The 21,080-nt window shown below is 37.2% G+C and overlaps 1 protein-coding gene across 2 annotated transcripts in view; it reads right to left on the bottom strand.

Annotated features, from left to right (window-relative positions):
- Positions 1 to 1,976: 1,976 nt before the first annotated feature.
- Positions 1,977 to 21,080, bottom strand: part of STK33 (serine/threonine kinase 33) — a 195,077-nt gene continuing 175,973 nt past the window's right edge. The window contains exons 12-13 of one of the 2 annotated variants that reach the window (XM_012456715.2): positions 17,348 to 17,545; positions 1,977 to 2,810 (exon numbers count right to left, since the gene is read on the bottom strand). In XM_012456715.2, the coding sequence (XP_012312138.2) occupies positions 2,610 to 2,810; positions 17,348 to 17,545 (399 nt within the window). In that variant the 3' untranslated portion in view covers positions 1,977 to 2,609. The remainder of the gene's footprint in view (positions 2,811 to 17,347; positions 17,546 to 21,080) is intronic. The other variant, XM_012456716.2, reaches the window with a different exon arrangement.

Here is a 21,080-nt window from a genome sequence, read left to right as displayed (position 1 = left end):
AATTTTGTGGCTGACTCTTAAAATTTCAGCTTCCGTTTCCCTGGGTCTTCGTTTCCTCAGTCTGTGCCTTTATCTAGGTTTGCCTGTGTACTGGCCATGGGAGGGGGCTAACTTCACCTCAGACTGGCCTGGAGCAAACAAATATTCTATGAGCAGAGCTTCCCTCTCTCGCTCCAGCTTCCAGCTTTGGCAGAACCATGTGTTGCCATCCTGTCTTCTTTATTAATTATAATTCATTTTCATTTTGCTTTACATATCCCCATTTTCCTTCCTTCTCTGATTTAAGGCCTTCTCTGATATCATCCTTTACTGTCCTCAAATGAACTTGTCCCCAGCTCACCTGCATCTCTCTCTTTTTATCACATTTTGCCTGCATTATCTAATACTCAAGTTGGAATGCTGATCACTACTTGCATTTCTTGAAAATAACATCTGCTCTGTGCTGTCCTAGACAGACTATGTCCTGCTGGGTCACAGCAAAACCCAGCTCCCCATGCTATGGAGCACAGGAGGTGTTACAGTGTTTGTTAGTCATTCCTTCGTTGGCCTTTCAGTCATTGAAAGTCAATCTGAAATGGGAGCGCCTTTTTTCCCAGCTGTGAAAGCAAATGGAGGAAGGAAGGCCATATATCCCCAGACCTTAAAGAGGCACATCTGCTGGAAAACAAAGCTCAGACATGGCCTGGTCCAACTGTGTTCTACACAACGAAGTGACAAAAATACAACTAAGTCACAAAATGACGTGGAAATACTCTCTACAAAAAGTGAGCTAAATTTCTATTAAAACAATTCCTACAAATCAAATGAATGTCTCAATGGAGGGGTGCTAACAGAATGCACTGTATGGTAGGCAGGGTGGTTGGCCTTGTATGGTCTGAGGTGGGAAAAGGTGAAAACACACTAATGTATTACAAAATGACTTCATCTTTTTGTTAGTGATTAGTTCTAAACCTTTGCTCAAGCTTACGGAGCACAATCACTAATTTTTAGGGCCACGAGAAATGGGGATAGTACTCTATTTAACCACAGGATCTTCTAATCCAAAAAGAGTATCACTGTGAAAGAGTATTTTGAATATAGAGAATATTCCATTTTCAGGCCCAGGAATAGGCACAATCAAAGCCACCATCTTGGTTAGCTTTTCTGCAAGGACACAAGCAGCCACTGTGCACTAGGTCCCTGCTTTTCCCTGCCAGAGGTGACAGAACTGCAGTGCTCATATCTGCCTTCGAGGCTACTACCAGGGAAGGGACGTCTCCACTTAGCTAATGAGGCCAGAGTTCTCATCAGGTGAACAGAACACACCCTTTAAAGGCTGGCTCACTAAACCCTGAAAGAAAGCTTAAATCTTGGGATATGGTTTATAGGCTTCTGATGTGACTGGAAGTAGTCATCAAGAAGGGAGAAAGATCTTGAAGCAGCTCTGTTCATGCCAGTTTAAAATAAAATACAGACAATTTACACTAGATCTGCCTTGGCCAGCAGGTTCCCCCAAGGGGAAGCACACTGAAGGTACTAAGAAAGTACTCGCAGAACCACGTGGGGCAACACAGGCCAGTCTTGTCTTTGACTCATTCAGAATCACGTGTACTACTTTTCAGTCATCAAGTGGATATAAATGCAACTAGTATATGCTCAGCTGGCCAGATGTGGGCCATTTTGGAAACCTGACTGACCATTCCATGGGGGTTTGGAATGGAACTAGTTTATGACTTTATGAAGGTAAAAGCAATTGCAAATTCTTTCTTTAGAATTTTCTTGGGAAGCAAGGAAAGCAGCTATTCACCCAGTTGGACCTCAACTAGCAAAATTAGTTACTCAGGTGGAAAGGGGATGCCTATAATGCTAAGAGAAATTAGGTATCTTCCCCAAAGATGTACGCCTACCATTGCAGCAGTAGACCAAACTTATAATTTGCATCAAGGCTTAGAGGATCTTATCATATTCACCTCTTGTTAACATAAAAATTAATGTGCTGAATGACATCTGTTTTTTATTGATTGAATCAATACATTGGGAATTTAGCAGCAAGTTAATGGCAAGCAGTTACAAAATCTATTTTTTTACATTTAAAATAAGTTGTCTTAAACAATCTATAGAAACCTAAAATCTCACAAACACAGGTGAATGACTGAAGCACTTCTGCTGTAATACCTATGGCAAGTTTATTAGTAATTTTCTAACAAACTCTTCTAGTGCAAAGTGCACATAATTATTTGGAACCTCCATTACCATATTTGGCCTCTTGTTTTCCCCTATAAATAACTGTGCCTAAACATAAGAATTTGAAGTAAAAGTGAGCAAGTGTGCCCAGAGTCTTGAATTGAGGATATCTGCCCTCCTAAAAAACATTCGCATACATCTTGAGTTGATTTCAGCTGCAGCCCACTGCCAAGCCCACTGGTGGCTGTCCTTTAATGCCACGTGCAGCTTACGCTGCTTTGGCAATAACTAGCTTCAATTTCAAGCTGGTGCAAACACATGCCAGGGCTCTACAGTGCTAAAAGGCTACAAGCTCAGCATAGGGCTGTCCTCTTCCCCTCCTACCCTCTCATCAAAGTGCTAACAAGAGCAGTTTGTTTTTGTACTGTTCAGCACTGGAGGGAACCTTAGAGTTTCTTTTTGGATCTAGACAGGATTGTGGATTTAGCAGTGTACTTGGTTGCTGTTCCTTGGCTTGGAGTTACAGGGGTTTTCTCCAGTTCTTCCTTGAGTTCAGCTGGAAGGAGTTTGCTAGATGTGAAACTTGAAGAGCATATGTCAAAGTTGTCCTTACTGGTCGCAGGAAATTGCTTTTCATAAGCAGTAGACTGCAAATAAAAGGTCTTGATTAATTTTCAGACACAAAGCAATGCACATCAATTCAAAGATGCAAGGAACTACAAAGTTGTCCAGGATTTGCAAGCTGGAGCACTCTCTAGATACAGGATACAAACTAGTCATACTGTAAAATTATTATTAAATGCCAGAAGATCCTTTAGCACCTTTAAGAAAATGGAATTGTTTAGTGTTTGGTGTGGAGCAAACTCTACAGGCTCAATTTTGAAACCTCTGCCATCCAAAATGTAAGTACATGTCTGGTAACATTTGCTCAGGGAAGTCCACTTAGACATAATTATACTCACTTCATCTTTACAGATTTCTACACAAGCTCAGACATTTGCATGGATACCCTGACAAGTATAACATAATTATTCTTTCTAACCTAGGTACAAAGTGCTGCATATGGCCCACACTCACATCCTCACCATTTTCCCACATTAATTCCGGAGACTGGCTTCTAATCCCAGTCACACCACTTGGGCAGGTCTGGAGACCTCTCCAAGCCTCTCTATTCCTTGCCCTTAAGTGGAGGCAAAAATGTTTGCACATTTGCCACAAGAGGTTACCATAAGAATGAAGAGAAGGGTGGTCATGAAAATACTGTGTGAGCTTTACAGTAGAAATCAAGCAGATGGGGTTTTAATAGGCAATTGCATTTTCTCAGGTCGCCTCATTCCACAGTAAAGGAAGAAGTGGTCCTCAATCCTGCTGTCATGAGGGAGGCAGGGTCCATTTTGACTTAGGCCCATTTTTAAAGTGATCACTTTTAATTAAGTGAAGCTGGAACACAGAGTTCTAAAAGAGTAGAGATTGTCTCAGGAGACCCACCAAGGAGCACAGGGGCCAAGCCATTGGGGTAGAGATACAGAAGCTCTGATTTACACAGAATGATCGAGGAAAGGGCTCACAAGTTTAATACTCTCCTTACCTCAAAGTCACAGCACACTTGGGTTAAAAATCAGGTGAACAATTTTCAAAGAGTGTGAAAAGATGGCATATAACACAAAATAAATGCATCTAGTGTTTCTTTGATCATTCAGGTTCTTGTGATGTAATGACCATGTTTTATATCCAGTAGTAGCACTTTATACATGTTTGCCTAGTGAATCCACGACTTCCCAGGGCTGCAGTAAAACTCTGGGTCCTGTAAGGCTTGCAACACCTATACTTCAAGAAACAAAATCTACCTGATCTTTATTTACCAAAGACAGCCCTTAAAATGTACCTCTTCAGAACATCACTTATGTCTGATTTTATAAGCAGTATATGCTAATTCTTAAGCAGGTAATACTTAAAAATCATCTTGTGCCTTAAAATTTTAATTTGTATAAAATTTGAAATGTAAAAAGGTCATTTTTGCTAGTTTTCCCCCCCAGGAAAACTTCTGGGTTGCTTCTGTGCATTCTTTTAAGCAGTAGAAAATATTTAAAATTCTTTAGTATTCCTTCATATAGGTTGTATTCTTAATGAAAACTCCTTATGTTCAGTGATAAGGTGAGGATACAATACCGCTGATGTTCGAGCATCTGGCTAAGAACAAGTTGCTTTGCTTAGTACAGGGCTGGTCTCTAAGATATACACCCTATCTTGAAATTTTCAATTCATAAAGTTTAATTACTTTTACATACAAATCCTATTAAAAGGTGAATATAAGTGTAACCTTCTCTTTTTTGATATTTCTACTTGGATTTTGAGTTATCATCCAAATTGTTGAGGAAGTAGTTTTCCACATGTCCTCTACAAGTAATATTACACAGAGCAGGAATAAAGATTCATATTCCCTTTAGTGTGCTTATATTTCTATCTGGCTTAACAGTTCCATTCTTCTTCACTTTCCATTTGTTCATGTAGTTGAGTCATTACAGTAGTCTCAGGAGTTGCAGTCACCAGGAAGAAATACTCAGAAACAGTCTCTGTGAACAGAATTATTGACGTAGAATTTTTTTTCCAAAAACTCTATAGGTGCTGATATTTTCTTCTTAAATACAACATCTTAAGATCATTATTAAAGTCTCCTGGCAAAGTGGAAGGAAAAATCAAACTAACCAAAAATGTTTAGTTGCTTTGGTGTAGAAATATGATACTTCTGTTTCATTTTGTAGTAAGATAAGAAAATGGTTTTCTTCAGTCATATTTATTTGTAATTTTAGTTATTTATTTCTTAGATAGTATATCCCCATGATTTAATATTCACAATGTTCAAAATCTCCTCCTTATCCTCCTAGTTAACTGAGCTCTACCCCCAAAAACAACCAATATTGTCAATTTATAGTGTATGCTTCCAGAGAGATTTTATCCATTAGGTGGAACCAAATGGAAGTGGTTGTCATTCCACTGTCATTTCCATTGGTTGCAGGTCAAAAACAGTCTAATAATGGCAATTTCCTATGGTTCAATCTATTTCATTGATACAGTTTGGCTGTGTCCCCACTCAAATCTTATCTTGAATTGTAGCTCCCATAATCCCTACATGTTGTGGGAAGGGCTCAGTGGGAGGTAATTGAATCATGGGGACAGGTTTTTCCTGTGCCGTTTGTGTGACAGTAAGTCTCACGAGAGCTGATGGTTTTATAAAGGGCAGTTCCCCTGAACACGTTCTTTTGTCTGCTGCCACGTAAGGCGTGTCTTTGCTCCTCCTTTGCCTTCCGCCATGATTGTAAGGCCTCCTCAGCCATGTTGAACTGTGAGTCCATTAAACCTCTTTTTCTTTACAAATTGCCCAGTCTTGGGTATGTCTTTATTAGCAGCATGAGAACAGACAAATACATTCATCTATTGACATGCTTTCTCCCCCCACTTTTACACAAACAGTAGCCAACTATAAACACTCTTTTACACCTGGACTTCTTTCAACTAATGATTATCTTGAAGATCATTCCAAGTCAATTCATAGAAAGAAAAAGTCCTCATTCTTTTTTCTGGCTATGCAACATTCTTTTGTTTAGAAGTACCATAATCTATTTAACGAGTCCCTTCACAATAAACACTCAGGTTTGTTTCCAATCTTTTGCTAGCACATTTTGCACATGTCATTTTGCACATGCGTAAGTTTTCTACAGGATATATATTTTAGAAGTGAAATTCCTGGGTTAAATGGGATATGGATTTGTAATTTTGAAAGATATCATCTCCAAGATCAAGGTGCTGGCATATAGAAAAAGAAAAAAAGAAAAGAAAAGAAAAGAAATCATCATGTTGCCTTCCACTGCAGTTGTACCAATGTATAATCTTACCAGTAGCATATAAGAGTACCTGTTTTCTTTTTTTTTTTTTTTTAGACGGAGTTTCACTCTTGTTACCCAGGCTGGAGTGCAATGGCACAATCTCGGCTCACCGCAACCTCCACCTCCTGGGTTCAGGCAATTCTCCTGCCTCAGCCTCCTGAGTAGCTGGGATTACAGGCACGCGCCACCATGCCCAGCTAATTTTTGTATTTTTAGTAGAGACGAGATTTCACCATGTTGACCAGGATGGTCTCGATCTCTTGATCTCGTGATCCACCCGCCTCGGCCTCCCAAAGTGCTGGGATTACAGGCTTGAGCCACCGCGCCCAGCCTGTTTTCTTATCTCTTTGTCAATTTGGTTTTTTTAATACATGTAAAAACTAATACAGTCATCCACATTTTAATTGAGCTCCAAAATCAGCCTAATGCTGGCTGCACCAAAACAAATCACACTATTTGCTCCTTCACTTCATGGTAACATCAATTCAAATCTACTTACCTTTATGCAAATGTTTATGCTTCTGTGTATATGGGTTTGCCTTGTAAAATACTGTATATGTATGTGTACCTTACCATTTCTCTTTGCTAAATTCCAGTTGTATAAAGTTTAGGATGCCATTGTTTAGGAAGCAGAATTCTAATAGTTTTTCTAAAGGAGTCTGAGACTCCCCTCAAATATCCCTCATTAAAACCATTCTCTGATGCTAACAGAACACAGATGCAGAATGGCCACCATGGTGCCCTCCAGGCCAGGCCATAGTTTTCTTCACAAAGAGTCAAGCCTCTTAGTTCCTGGAGTGGCTAAGGCAAATTCTAGCTTTCAAGCTTCATCTAGAAACATGAAAAAATCTTAATTTTTCAGAGATTTATTTTGTTAGGTTATAGATTATCTAAGTTTTGTGTTTCTCCTTTTCTTCTCTCATAGCTGGTGGGATTCCTCAGGGATCTATGCTGTCACTGAGGCAATTTTATAGTTTTGTAAGTAATAGAACAGAGAAATGAAAAATGAAATTGCTAAGGCTATAAGATCTTCCAGGTCAGGAAAAGCAAATAGAAGGTGGTGAGCTCCCATAAGATTGTACAAAGGGGGTGAAAGAAAACAGAGGAATTTCAATACTAAGTTCTAAGGGGAAAGATCCTAAATGATCATTATGAGACTGTTGGCCATATATTTACCAATCCAAGAGAAGACCTAAAAAGCACTGTAGGCTGTTCTTTGAAGATACTGGTCTAATGTACTATTGCACACTGGTCAGAAAAACCTAGCTATCATCAGAAAGCATTTTAGAAATCAAAGAAAAAATTTTCTATCCTTCTATAAAATAATGATGAATTCATACCTGAAACACTGCAACCAGCCTGAACAGATATAGAGACCAGAGAATGTTTACAGACAGGCTACTAATATGATTAAGGGGTGGAGGTTTCTCTTTAAGAGTGCTCTTCAATCTAAAAGATAAAGAATAAGAGGCTACATATAATCAAAATCTATAAAATGAAGAAGGGGGCATATTTCAGCACTGTGGAGGTAGACAGCATCTCTGAGTGCTGCAGTCAGTCAGGATGGTTACATCAAGGGCTGCCTCAAGCAGCATTTCAATTGTTCTTCATCTCTGACAAATTCTTACAATTTGGGACAGTTGAAGAACAGTCAGTTCTATTGGAGGCAGAATGATGGAAAAGATGACCTTACAAGCTTTCCTCCGGTTTCACCTTTTTTGTAATTCAGTACCCTTGGACTAATTTCTCTAGCTCATATTATTAATCTTGAAAAGGGGGCTCCATGTGTGCAAGGGGAGATATGTAACAAGAAAATTGGACTAAATATGCATATTTCATTATTCACTGGCATAGCTTTAACCTGATGAACTTATCTGGTGATAATGGATGCAAAACCTGTAAGCTCTAGGCATATCCCTGCAAGTTAATACCAGTGCATGATTACTAGAAACTGTTAGCATTTCTCTGAATTTTGAGTAAAATACATGCTATTTAAGTAAAGTGGCTTATCACCATAGCAACAATTTCTAGAGTCACACATTCAAATTATAGGCCTGCACAAGGTCCAAATGACAAAATTCTGATATAAGTTTTCTGCTATAGTTTTGTGTATAATGGCTACCCACCTTCTCTCACATCGCTATGGTTTTCAGAAGGAAGGGAAAGAAAAGCTAAGAGAAGAAGAAAAATTGACTTCCAAATACATAAACTTCTAAGGTTACTTGCATAAAGATCTGGGTCTTCTGTGGAGTCAATGAAAATAAAATCTAACTTGCAAATTAGAGAAAAATATAAATATCTTTCTTTGTAACTGAATAATTCATATACAGTAGAATACACATATCTGAAGTGTACAGTTTCGTGAGTTTTGACAACACATAGGCCTGTATAACCAACATCACAATCAAGAAATGTTCAGAACAATTACCAAGAAAGTTCTCTCTTGCCACAACCCAGTCAACTCTCTTCTCCTGGGGGCCACACTGTTCTACTTTTTTCAACATAAAGTAGTTTTGCCTTTTCTAAACTTCATATAAATGAAAAAGAGTGCATTATGTATTCTTGTATCTGAGTTCTGCTTAACATTTTTAGTTGAATTTTAATTGAGATATTTGTAGATTCTCATGCTATTGAAACTTAAGTTTGTGAGATGCATCGATGTAACAGTAATTCATTTCTTTTTTCTTGCCAAGTAGTACTCCATTGTATGGATATACCACGATTTGTTTACTCATTCTTTTGTTAATGGCCATTTGGGTTGTTTCCAGTTTGGGGCTGCTTATATATAAAGCTGCTACAGACATACACTACAAATCTTTTTGTGAAATTGGGATTGCTGGATAAATGGTAAATGAATGCTTAACTTTAAAAGTAAATGCCAAACTATATTCTGAAAGAATGACACCATTTTGCATTCCCACCAGCAAGGTAGGAAAATTCCAGTTGTTTCATATCCTTGCCAGTATCTGGACTTGTTAGTTTTTAATTTTGGCCATTCTAGAAAGTATATAGTGATATCCTGTGGTGGCTTTAATTTCCATCTTCCTGATGACTAATGATGTTTAGCATCTTTTCAATGCTTATTAACTACTTGTATATCTTCCTATGTGAAGTTTCTGACCAAGTCTACTGACTATTTTAAAATGTGGATTGCCTCATTGCATTGTAGGAATTGTTTATATATTCTGCATACAAGTCCTCTGTCATATATATTTGTTGCAAATATTTTCTCCTTGTCTGTGGCTTGCTTATTTTTTAACATGCTTTTGATGAGCAAATGTGTTTTATTTTTAGGAACCATTTTACCAGTTTTTAAAAGTGCTTTCTGTGTTCTAAGAATCTTTGACTACCTGCTGGATAGAATACAGTCTCTTATGTTTTCTCCTAGAAACTTCATAGTTTCGCTTTTAGATTTAGTTCTACCCTTCTCAAACTAAATTTTGTGTACAGTTTTAGCTAGGGGGTCAAATTTCATTTCCCCCCGTATATATCAACTATTGTTCCAGCATTATTTGTTAAAAAGACTATCATTTACTCCACCAAATTGCTTTTAAATCTCTGTCAAAAATCAACTGACTATAAACATGGGTCTATTTCTAGACTCCCAATTTTGTTCTGCTGATCTATTTGTTTATCCTTACGTGTGTACCACATTGTATTAATTACTGTATCTATGTAGTAAGTGTTGAAATCAAGTCATATAAGTATTGCAACTTTGCTCTATTTTTAGGTTATTTTGTCTGTTCCAAGTTTTATGTATCTCCAAATAAATTTTATAATCATCTTGTCAATTTATAACAAAAAAGCAAGTGTTCTAGATTGCAATTGGGATTGGCTTAAATGTGTAAGTTAATTTCGGGAGAACTGACATCTTAATAGTACCAAGTATTCTAAACCATGAACACAGTGTATCTCTCCATCTATTTCAGTCTTTTTCAATTTTGCTCAACAATATTTCATGGGTTTTGGTACAAATATTTTGCATATATTTTGTTAGATTTATCACTAAGTGTTTTATGTTTTGTGACAATTGGTATTTTAAAATTTTATTTCCCAATTGTTCATTGCTAATATATAAAAATACAATTTTTATATGTAGATATTGCATCCAGCAACCTCCTTAATTCACTTTTTGTAGATTCCTTGGGATTTTCTATGTATACAAACATGTTATCTGCAAGTAAAGACGGATTAATCTTCCTTTACAATATACATATACAATTTTATTTCTTTTAATTGCCTTGTTGCATCAGCTAGAACCTCTTGTCCAATGTTAAAGAGAAGCAGTGAGAGAGAATATCTTTCTCTTTCTCCTATCTTTAGCATGAAAATGCTCAATATTTTACCATTGACAATGATACTAATGGTAGTTTTGGATTTTTTTTTTTGTAAAATCTCATATTATGTAACAGATGTTCCCTTTTGGCCAGGTGTGGTGGCTTATGCCTGTAATCCCAGCACTTTGGGAGGCCAAGGCAGGTGTATCACGAAGTCAAGGGATTGAGACCAACCTGGTCAACAGGGTGAAACGCTGTCTCTTCTAAAAATACAAAAATTAGCTAGGTGTGGTGGCACACATCAGTAGTCTGAGCTACTCAGGAGGCTGGGGCAAGAGAATTGCTTGAACCCAAGAGGCAGAGAGGTTGCAGTGAGCCAAGATCACGCCACTGCACTCCAGCCTGGTGACAGAGCGAGACTCTGTTTCAAAAAAAAAACAAAAAAAAAAAAAATGGAAGTTCCCTTTTATTCCTAGTCTGTTAAGGATTTTCTCATGTTTGAGTGTTGAATTTTATCAAATGCTTTTCCCAGAATTATTGAGATAGTTATATAGCTTTCTCCTTTATCTATATATGGTGAATTTAATCCAAACCTACACTCCTGGAATATACTACACACTTAATTATGATATGCTATTCTCTTATACATTTCTGGATTCAGTTTGCTAATATCATTTGAAATTTTATGTCTATAATTTATGAGAGATATTGGCTAATAATTTTCTTGTAATATTCTTGTCATGTTTAGGTACTATTATTTATAAGGCAAGCATGCCTTATAAATGAGTTGGGAAATATTATCAAGAGTTTGTTATGTAAGTTTTCTCTTATTTCTTCTTTAAATATTTAGAAGAATTAGCCAGTAAAATCATTTGGGAATAAAGTTTTCTTTTTAGGAAAGTTCTTTATTACAGATACGATTTTAAAAATATAGAATGATTCAAATTTTCTAATTTTGTGTAACTGTTTTTGTACTTTTAAAAGAAATTTGACCATTTCATATAACTTTCTCAATGTATTGGCATTAAGTCATTAAGAGCCAGTAAGTGTGAAGATAGATCAATAGAAAGTATCCAATGTAAAGAATAGAAAAAAGAGGTTTAAAAAGAGATAGTGCCTCAGGAACCTTTACAACAATAGCAAACTGTCTAATGTATGAGTAACTGGAGTCTCAGGAAAAAAAAAGGAAAGACAATGACAAAACTTCCGAAACGTGGCTAAAGGTACAAATTTATAGATTCATGGATCTCAGCAAACCCCAAGCAGGATAAATGTGAAGAAGAACATGCTTAGCAATCGCACTGTCAAACTGCTGAAAATCAAAGATAAGGAGATGACCTTGAAAGCATGCAGAGAAAAGTTACACAATACATATAAGCAAAAAACATTTCAAATTTCCACAGCTACTTCATCAGAAAAAACGCTCAAAAGAAAAAAAAAGAGTATTGGCATTGTTAAGTACCTGGATAAATATAAGACAATTTTTCCTCTTAATTTCTTGAAAACATACATGACAATTTAAAGCAAAAATAGTATCATTATTTTGTGGGGTTTATAATTATGTAGATGTAATATGTGTAACTTGTATAGCATAAAGGTAGGGTAAGAGATAAATGGACCCAAATTAATACATTTTAAATTGAAGCAATACTTGTTATAACCCAACCACAATGGGTTGGTTCTCCACAGAGAAAGGATATGTATAGCATAGCCAAACAGCCATAAGCCCTATGGGGAGCTGGGCAAAAGTCAGGCTTAAGAAGAGAGGAAAGTGATTTAAAGGATTCACTAATACGTCTTTTAAACAATGGGAATCTGGTTAAGCCTGTGGTAAAACCTAAGACTTATACAAAAAGCTCTTGTGTGGGAGTAGAAGGGGGGACAAAATATCCCCTTAGAACAAAAGCCTTGTTTATGGGAGCCTATGAATCCGAGCCAGCAACTCACACTGCAAACAGCATTAGATCATGTTAGCACAATTAGTTATTTGTACCTGTATTAGTCTGTTTTTGCAGTAGTTCTTCAACTATGTTTGAGAGGTCCCCACAATCACTCCCAGGTCTGACGAGTCACTAGAAGGACTCAAAGGACTCCACATTTATATTCGTACTCATGGTTATCACTTATTATAGTGCAAGGATGCAAAGCGCAACCAGCAAAATGAAAAGCACTTCAGGCTAAGTAAGAGAAACCACAAACAAGCTTCCAAGTGTCCTCTCCCAGGGGAGTTGCACGGCTGTGCTTAATTCCCCCTGGAGTTAGTTGTGACAGCATGTGTGAAATGTTGCCAACCATGGAAGCTCACTGGAGACTCAGCACCCATGGTCATGTAGGCAGCCTCTGCCTAGCACTTACCAAACTCCCAGACTCCCAGAAGGAACGTAGGTATTCAGCATAAACCATATTGTTTGCACAAACAGTTTAGACAAAATTAGCTATTCTTATCAGTTAATGATAGTAACTGTCCAAAAATTTAAGTTCCCAGAAATGAGCCAAGGGTCAACCTCGCAAATAAATAGGTCTTTTGAAGGATGGCAGTTTAGGCTGCCTATGTTAACTCTTTCCTGCACAACTATACCACAAACAACTGCAAAAATCCCAGTATCTTGTAACAGCAAGTATTTACTTTTCTCAATTAATTGCAGAGTTTGGTTGTGCTAGGCTAAACATCAGGTATTGGACTGAATTCACATGTGTTCCACAAATCTCCATAATTCTGAAACCTGTGGTTTTCTGCAGGTATGCTTTTCTCATGGCAAGTAACAGAAATAGAAGAGAGCAAGCTACATGATGCAAACACTTTTGAGGTCTCCGCTTATATTACACCCTTTAACATTCCATCAGCCGGAATAACAACCAAGACCAGCATTAGTAGGGTGAGAAAATAGCCTTCAACAGTTCTAGTAAGGAGAACTGCAAAGTCACATGGCAAAGGGTATCCATGTACAAATTATTTACAGGAAAGGAATAATTAATTGGAAACAAGAATCTGATCTACCACAGTATCCTAGGAACCTCACCAAACTCAGAGGGCAAATGAGGTTAGAAGCAGCACATTATCACTTTTGAAAATGAAATATCTTGGTTTGTTTACTAGTTTATGCCCACACTTACACCCAAAGGAACCTTGATACAGCCAGGAAAATATATGCAATTTTAGTAATATTCTATACACACTTTTTAGTAATATAATAATGAAAGTAATAATAGCTAACATGAATGAGTACTTACCATGTGCCAAGAGTGTTATACTCATGATTTCACTTAGCCCTTAGTTGATGAGATTATTCCTATTTTACAGATGAGAAAATGGAGTCCTAGAGACTTGCCCAACATCATAAAGCTTTTAAGTGGTGAAGCCAGATCTGAATCCAGGCAGCCTAGATACAAAGCTGTGCTTTTAACTATTACGATATTTTAAGGGCTGTACTTGGGCACGTATACCATGCTGTAATGCTTCAATATTGGGATACGAAAGTGTGCCACAATTGTACAAGTACCATCATATTTTCATCTGATGGCCAATTTTCATGGACTCAGAAAGCTAAAATATAATTTTCAGGAAAAGGAAATTTTTATCCCTCTCAACTAAAATATCACAAAAACTTAAGTTTTCCTCACAGAAACATTATCGACATATCAAAGTATTAAATTTTAATGTTATTTAAATCTCAACATTCCTTGTCTTTGAAAAAATGTTTTATGAACACATCATTTATCAAAGTAATTTTTCAAAGTTTCTAAACCACCATGTCTTTCTACTTTCTAGCCTAGATAAAGCAACTGCTACATGTACTATCTCCTACAATACCATAAAACTAGGTTTTCAGTCAAGGAAATGATCACAAAAGAAAATAATAACAAAAATCTTCTATTTTCTCTCTTTTTTTTCTTTTTTGAGATAGAGTCTCACTCTGTCCCCCAGGCTGGAGTGCAGTGCTATGATCTCTGCTCACTGCAACCTCTGCCTCCTAGGTTCAAGTGATTCTCCTGTGTCAGCCTCCCACGTAGTTGGGATTACAGTGTGTCACTATGCCCAGCTAATTTTTATATTTTTAGTAGAGATATGGTTTTGCCATGTTGTCCAGGCTGGTTTCGAACTCTTGTCCTCAGGTGATCCACCCATCTGGGCCTCCCAAAGTGCTGGGATTACAGTCGTTAGCCACTGTGCCTGGCCCAAAAATCTTCTATTTTCATTAAACAAATTCATTGTGTTAAATAAACAATTTTACAACTAAGAGGATTCTCCATTATGAAGCAAGAATTCCATAATGAAAATATACTTGTATTGCATATGGAGGTTTCAGTCCCGTCCTCTATGGTTATGGGGAGATACACTTTAATTATAGACATTCATTTCTCTCCAATTGTTTTCTGAGCTTATGAATAATGAAAGCATGATACCATTTATCAGGAATCGTTAAGGACCCAGTGTAAAAAGGCACAATACTGCAATAAGCACCAGTCTGCCGGGTGTCTCACTGGAAGATGAGCAAATGCTATTGCAGGAGTGAAAGTCGAGTCTATCCAGTAAAGCAGATAAAGACTTTGTCTTAGGGAATTCAGAGGATTACCAACAGCACAAAACATTCTCTAGATGTCCTCAGCATGTGAGAAACAAGATATACATGAGAGAACATTGCTGTCCTCAGAATACCATAACCAAGCAAAGGTAGAAATGAACAAAAGGACGTTGCCAAACGCCAACTATTGAAAGCAAATTTGAAAAAAGTGTCGTATGATACCTTAGTCCAAATATGAACAATGAGAAGATGCAGAATGCATGTTTCCATCATGTCCAAAGCATTTGGAACTAAGGGACTATGACAGAGAAGGAGGAAGGTGCTGAGTTCAAGTGCTTTTGTTTTTAACACATCCTCACTTACTCTCTCTACTAGTTTTCCAAGAGCTCTGCCACTTTTTTGAAAGGTATGATTACTCTGGCTTTTCAGAAATTCCCAAACCTAAGCATGGGAAAGTTCCTTAGAGGACGTCAAGAGAGGGCAAAGCTCCTACCCACCTTGCAAGAATTTCTGTTATGGCATTTGTAACAAGTAACCTTCCAGAGTCTGCTTGACTATTTCCAGTGATGGGGAGGTGGAGGGCTTGTTACCCATGGTCCAGCCTTTTCCACTGCTGGTGCACTCTGACTACGGAAAAATTCTTCCTGTTGATGAAACCTACATTCCTAAAATACCAACCAATATTCTTACAATTTCTATATTCTTAAAATGTCAACCCACTGGTATAGTTCTAGTATCCACAAACAATTCAAATTCCAATTCTTCTGTTCCCTAGTTGACGTAGCTGAGAACCACATAGCAACTTCCATTAATTTGTGACTTGCAGGGGCGGCTGGAGAGTGAGAGGGGAAAGGTGTGACATGGAGATGGAAAAGGAGATGGAAGACATCTGGTTCACAAGCATATTTTATGTTCGATTCAGTGACAAATAGAACTCAAGGCCACAAAACATGTGTGTATAACTGTACAGATGTATTTGTAGATGTATGTATAAGAATATGTGAGTATATGTGTATACGTGTATATGTGTATGTGTGTGCATATGTATGTATATGTGCATAAAATGCCAAGTAAGCCAACAAAAATCTTCAAACTATGTTCAATAAGAAATGCAAAAATTGAATTTTATGATATTATTTTTAAGGATATTATTTTATGATATTATTTTAATTATTTATTTAAAAAATTAAATACAATAATATTTTATTATTTTTAAAATAATATTTATTATTTTAGCTCATGTTATGATATTATTTTTAAGAGCTAAGCATCATAGGAGTTGTTAACATACTAGAGAGGAAAAAGAGAATTCAATGAGCTTGAATTCTCTTTTTCCTCTCTAGTATGTTAACTTGTGTTAACAATTTATGGTAAAAATATTATAATCTCAAAATACCTGAAACATTATGTTCTTCTTATTATCTAAACATTTGCTATAAAGTAACGAAGAATTCTCAACCACTAAATCAAAATCAGTGAATAGCGCATGCTACCATGTCCCTTTCTGTAAGTTACTGAGAGGATTCTTGGCATGGAGGGGTGTGGGCCAGCAACGCTGCACCTCCCTGAGTCTGGTCCAGGATTTACCCTGGCATTCCTTCTTCCCATTCTGCCTAATTCTAGGCATCTAAGAATCAGAAACCAGCAACTCTTCACAAGAAGTCTGGCTGCCCTGAGGTGAACACAGTCCCCGCTGGCAGGATGCTCATTGATTAAATAATAGCTAACGTATGTTAATTAGATTTCAAGACAAGAAGTAGAACAAACACATACAGATAAATTTTCTGCAAACACAGAAACAAAAAAAGAAAGCAAGGAAGGGGAGCTTTGGGTAAACTTTGTCAGGATATCCACTAAATAGACCATAATCTAGAACTAATAAAAATGTTACTCAATTCTATTCATTAAATAGAATAAAACTGTATTCAGAACTAAAAAGGTAAAATAATAAACCTATATAAGAAGTTTTGGTTACCATAAATTCAGACAAAAATAACTGAATAATATAATAATTATCATTTTCTAAGTAATACATAGAGCCATTCCCAATTCTATAGTCTGGTAAAGTACAAAAATTATTAATTTTGATCCATGGGCCAAATTTGGCATGCCATCTGTTTTTGGGGAGAAAAAAATAGTTGAGTTGGAACATGGCCACATTCATTCATTTGTTGTCTGGGCTGTTTTCACACTACAACGTCAGAGATGAGTCGCTGTGACAGAGACTACTATGGCCCACAAAGCCTAAAATATTTACTCTTTGTTTCCATATAGAAAAAGTTGGCAGACCACTGCCCTACATAATCACCAATCTTAAAATAAGCATGTAGGCCATACTACTAAATCGTGCTAGCCTATAAGGCAGAAATAACTTCACTTGCTGTATAATCCTGGGTCTTTGTTACGAACTAACAACAAAAAGACAGATTTGTAAAAAATGTTCTATGTGTGGTGAGGGTATTGTACACTTTGGAGAAAATGCAGCAATGATTTTTCCTACCTGTTTTTCCTTCTCTTCATCTGAAGTGTAATTGGCATCACGGACATTTTCCCAGGGTTGGTACCTTTTCAACTTTTTTTGAGTGAACGGATTATTCTTCTCTTCTGTTGTGTTTTCCTCATCACTTTCTGGGTTATTTTTCCATTCTTTCATCATCTCTAATACATTGGTTGGTCTCACCGAAGAAAGTGTATTGCCCTAACATTAACAATGAATGTTTGGTGTTATAAAGAGCTTAGATAATTGAGACGATACCTACATCATTTAGCAAGATAGTCTCCCAAATTCAGTAACAGTCACATGGAAAAGATTATAATGCTAAATAAATATGAAAACTTCTGATGACCACAGGAGTACACTCCCTGTACTGACATGGCTCACATCCCTTGCATGATATCACTTGTAATAGGTCAAAGTTGAGAGGGGAAATATTCAGCCTTGAAAGAACAATGCAGCATGCTTGTGCAAACACTACACAGGGCAATTTCCTGGAATCCAACCCCACCCCCCCCATAGCACTGTTCTTAGAAAACTGAGAGGGGACCAGACGCAGTGGCTCACGCCTGTAATCCCAGCACTTTGGGAGGTCAAGGCGGGTGGATCATGAGGTCAAGAGATCGAGACCATCCTGGTCAACATGGTGAAACCCCGTCTCTACTAAAAATACAAAAAATTAGCTGGGCATGGTGGTGCGTGCCTGTAATCCCAGCTACTCAGGAGGCTGAGGCAGGAGAATTGCCTGAACTCAGGAGGCGGAGGTTGCGGTGAGCAGAGATCGTGCCATTGCACTCCAGCCTGGGTAACAAGAGTGAAACTCTGTCTCAAAAAAAAAAAAGAAAGAAAACTGAGAGGGAGGCTGAAAGAACTAAAGGTGTCCAAAGGCCAGTGGTTCCAGTGCTAAGGATAAGTCTATACAACATCAAAATATCTAGGCAAAAAACTCTAAATTCAGTCAATTAGTCAAGCACTGTGTCTAAGAATATAGATATTTAATTTGAAATCTCTTACCTGTCTGGAAGATTTAAATATAATGTGCTCACTGGATTATAACTGACTTGGTACAGTGTTCTTATCTCAGCATATGACTATACCATACCGAAACTGACCATTTTATATTAACTGTATTTTCCCAAATATAATATCCCATTTAATGTGCAAAGAAATAATGAATGCAAGCTCAAATGGCCCCTGCTTGATTAGGTGTGTCTTAAATATTTTTATTCTTACCTCAGACTGTTAGAGAAAATTTAGACAAAAAATTTGAATCACATTTAGATTAAAATGAGAAGTTCAGGTGTTGGCACAGCTATGAAGTGATTCTAAATGACTCTGGTATGTGGATGTATTAAAATGTTTAGCCTCCATGACACAGAAAACTATGAGGCAGAGTACTGAAGAGTAGCCATTGGAATACACTGTTGAGGACTTGTTGAGTTTAAATGTATTTGTGATTAAAGACAGAGACAAACACTAAAGATGGAATGCTAATAACTAAATAAGGATCACTATGCAGTTAATTCTCTGTGGTTCTGTCCCCTTGTTTTAAGAAGCTCAGTACTCCTACCTACCACATTCATAGCATCCTATTACACCTTACACTGGTTCTGTACTTGTTCATCTGCAATCCCAGTCCTCGGTGGCTCCTCCCTGCGAGCCCTCCCTAGGTTAAGTCTTTGGAAACTGTGGTCATCACTAATGCTACTTGCCCAACATTTCTTCCTTCCAGGCTCATGGTAGAAGTTCACTTCTTTACCCATGCTGGGACATGACCATGCGCCTTACTTTGGCCAGTGATTCATGATGAGAAATGGTATGTATCACTTCTGGGTGAAAACTTTAAGAGATAGTAGGCAATTCATCATGTTTCCAATTCCTGCACTGGTCATTACAGAAGCATAGAGAAGTCTGTCTCAGCCTGGGTTCCTGAGTAAGGACAAAGTGAAACAGAACATCCTCCTCTCCTCCCAGCCAACTGGCCATGGAAGGTACTAAGACCACTGAGATTTGGGTGTCATTTGTTATCACAGCATAATCTAGTTTACCTTGATATAGATAGCAAAACAAACACTTACATTCTGTAAATCACCTCTAAGAAGCCAGTCTTGAAGAGTAAGCTCATTGTAAAACCATCATGTACAACAAAATTATAATTACTATTGAACTCATATGCAACCAATATGATGTGACAGCCCATTTATTTAGGCAGTTCTTGCTCTGCACAGTCCTGATATGCCTGCATTTCAGTTATAATTTACTTGAACAGCATTAGTCCCACAAGAGTAGAGTTTACATTTCAGTCAACATGGTATATGAACTAGAACTGCATAAAGTTCAAACTGCACTGCTACCTCTTCAGTCACAAAGCAAACACACACATATCATGATCAGTGACCAACTCTGCCACTTCTCTCAAAGGCTGTTGGTGATTAGACATTGGGCATCCGCTATTCAGTTTACACATAGACAGCAAAGTGTGTAGTTGTGTTGCTTCCTTGTCTCCCAGGGAATTAGCCAACAAAGATGACAGCACAGCAAAGAAAATAAAAGTGATAATGCTCAAAGTGAAAACTGAATAAAATATGAATGGAATAATAAAAGAAATAAGCTGACTGGGAATGCTGACACTACCGCCATTCAAAAGAGTATTTGCCAAGGCATAAAAAAGATGTTCCCTCTGTCTTGTAAGTTATATGGTAAGAAGAAGGTAAGCACTATTTAAATGAATCTTAATAAGTATTTTATTTTAAAAGATACTTTAATTCTCAGTATTTCTGACATCCTAAATTACAGTGTACTAAATGAATATCAGCATTACTTTTGTCCCATTTCCTTATATATTTATAACCATCAGAGAGTTATTAACATTTTGGCAAAAATGTAAAAGGCATGTAACAATCATAACTTTTCACATTCATCACTGAGATCATTTTTTCACAGTTTCAACCTGCTCTGCCATTTTACTGTCCTACAGTACTGTACAAAGCAAGTATTGCCTACATTATTTTGAATCTGAATCTCTAACAATCTTTCAAATGCCTGGTTCACATATATAATACCCAAGAGCTTGGTAGCTGATATTCTACATGTCTAAAGGAGAGTGTTTTAGTACTTGAAGAAATGACCCTATTTATCATTCTATAGAGATTGTGGAGAAAAGCAAAAGATCTAGAATAAGAGTATTATCCTAAATTTTTAGCCCTTTGCCTCCTATATACTCTCTTGAGATATCAAGCCTGGACTGGGTGGTATAGAGTCCAGGCTTTCCCTGTTGTCTAAAGTTCATCTGATAACTTACTACATCACCTACTTCTTGCTTGCTAGCAGTTGAAAGATAAATTGTATCAGATACTTGGACTAACCAATAATAAGTGGCCCACAGCAATGTATCATAAGCCTTCTTTCAACAGAAATTACAAATGAAGCAATCAACCAACCAAACAAAACTGGGGTAGAACTGTTAGGGTGGACACTGTAGACGCATACATCACCTCACCATCAGAACACTAACTTCTGAACTCCTTTTACTGGCTACTTCTAGGTGGTCAAATACTGAACTCATCAATTGCAAAGTAGCAAATGGCAAGAAAGCAGCAGCAATAGTTTGATAATCTGAAGCTATCACAAGCAGAGATCCAGCCTTTTGGATAAATAAATTTCCACTTGCTTAACCAACACATAGCTGAGAGTATTAATTTAACGTTGAACAATTAGAAAAATGAAATGCATGGAAGAG

Source organism: Aotus nancymaae, unplaced genomic scaffold (genome assembly GCF_030222135.1).
Source record: "Aotus nancymaae isolate 86718 unplaced genomic scaffold, 86718_ANA_hifiasm-v0.15.2.pri h1tg000059l, whole genome shotgun sequence".
Classification (NCBI taxonomy): Eukaryota; Metazoa; Chordata; class Mammalia; order Primates; family Aotidae; genus Aotus; species Aotus nancymaae.
This window is presented reverse-complemented; position numbering and strand designations above follow the sequence as displayed.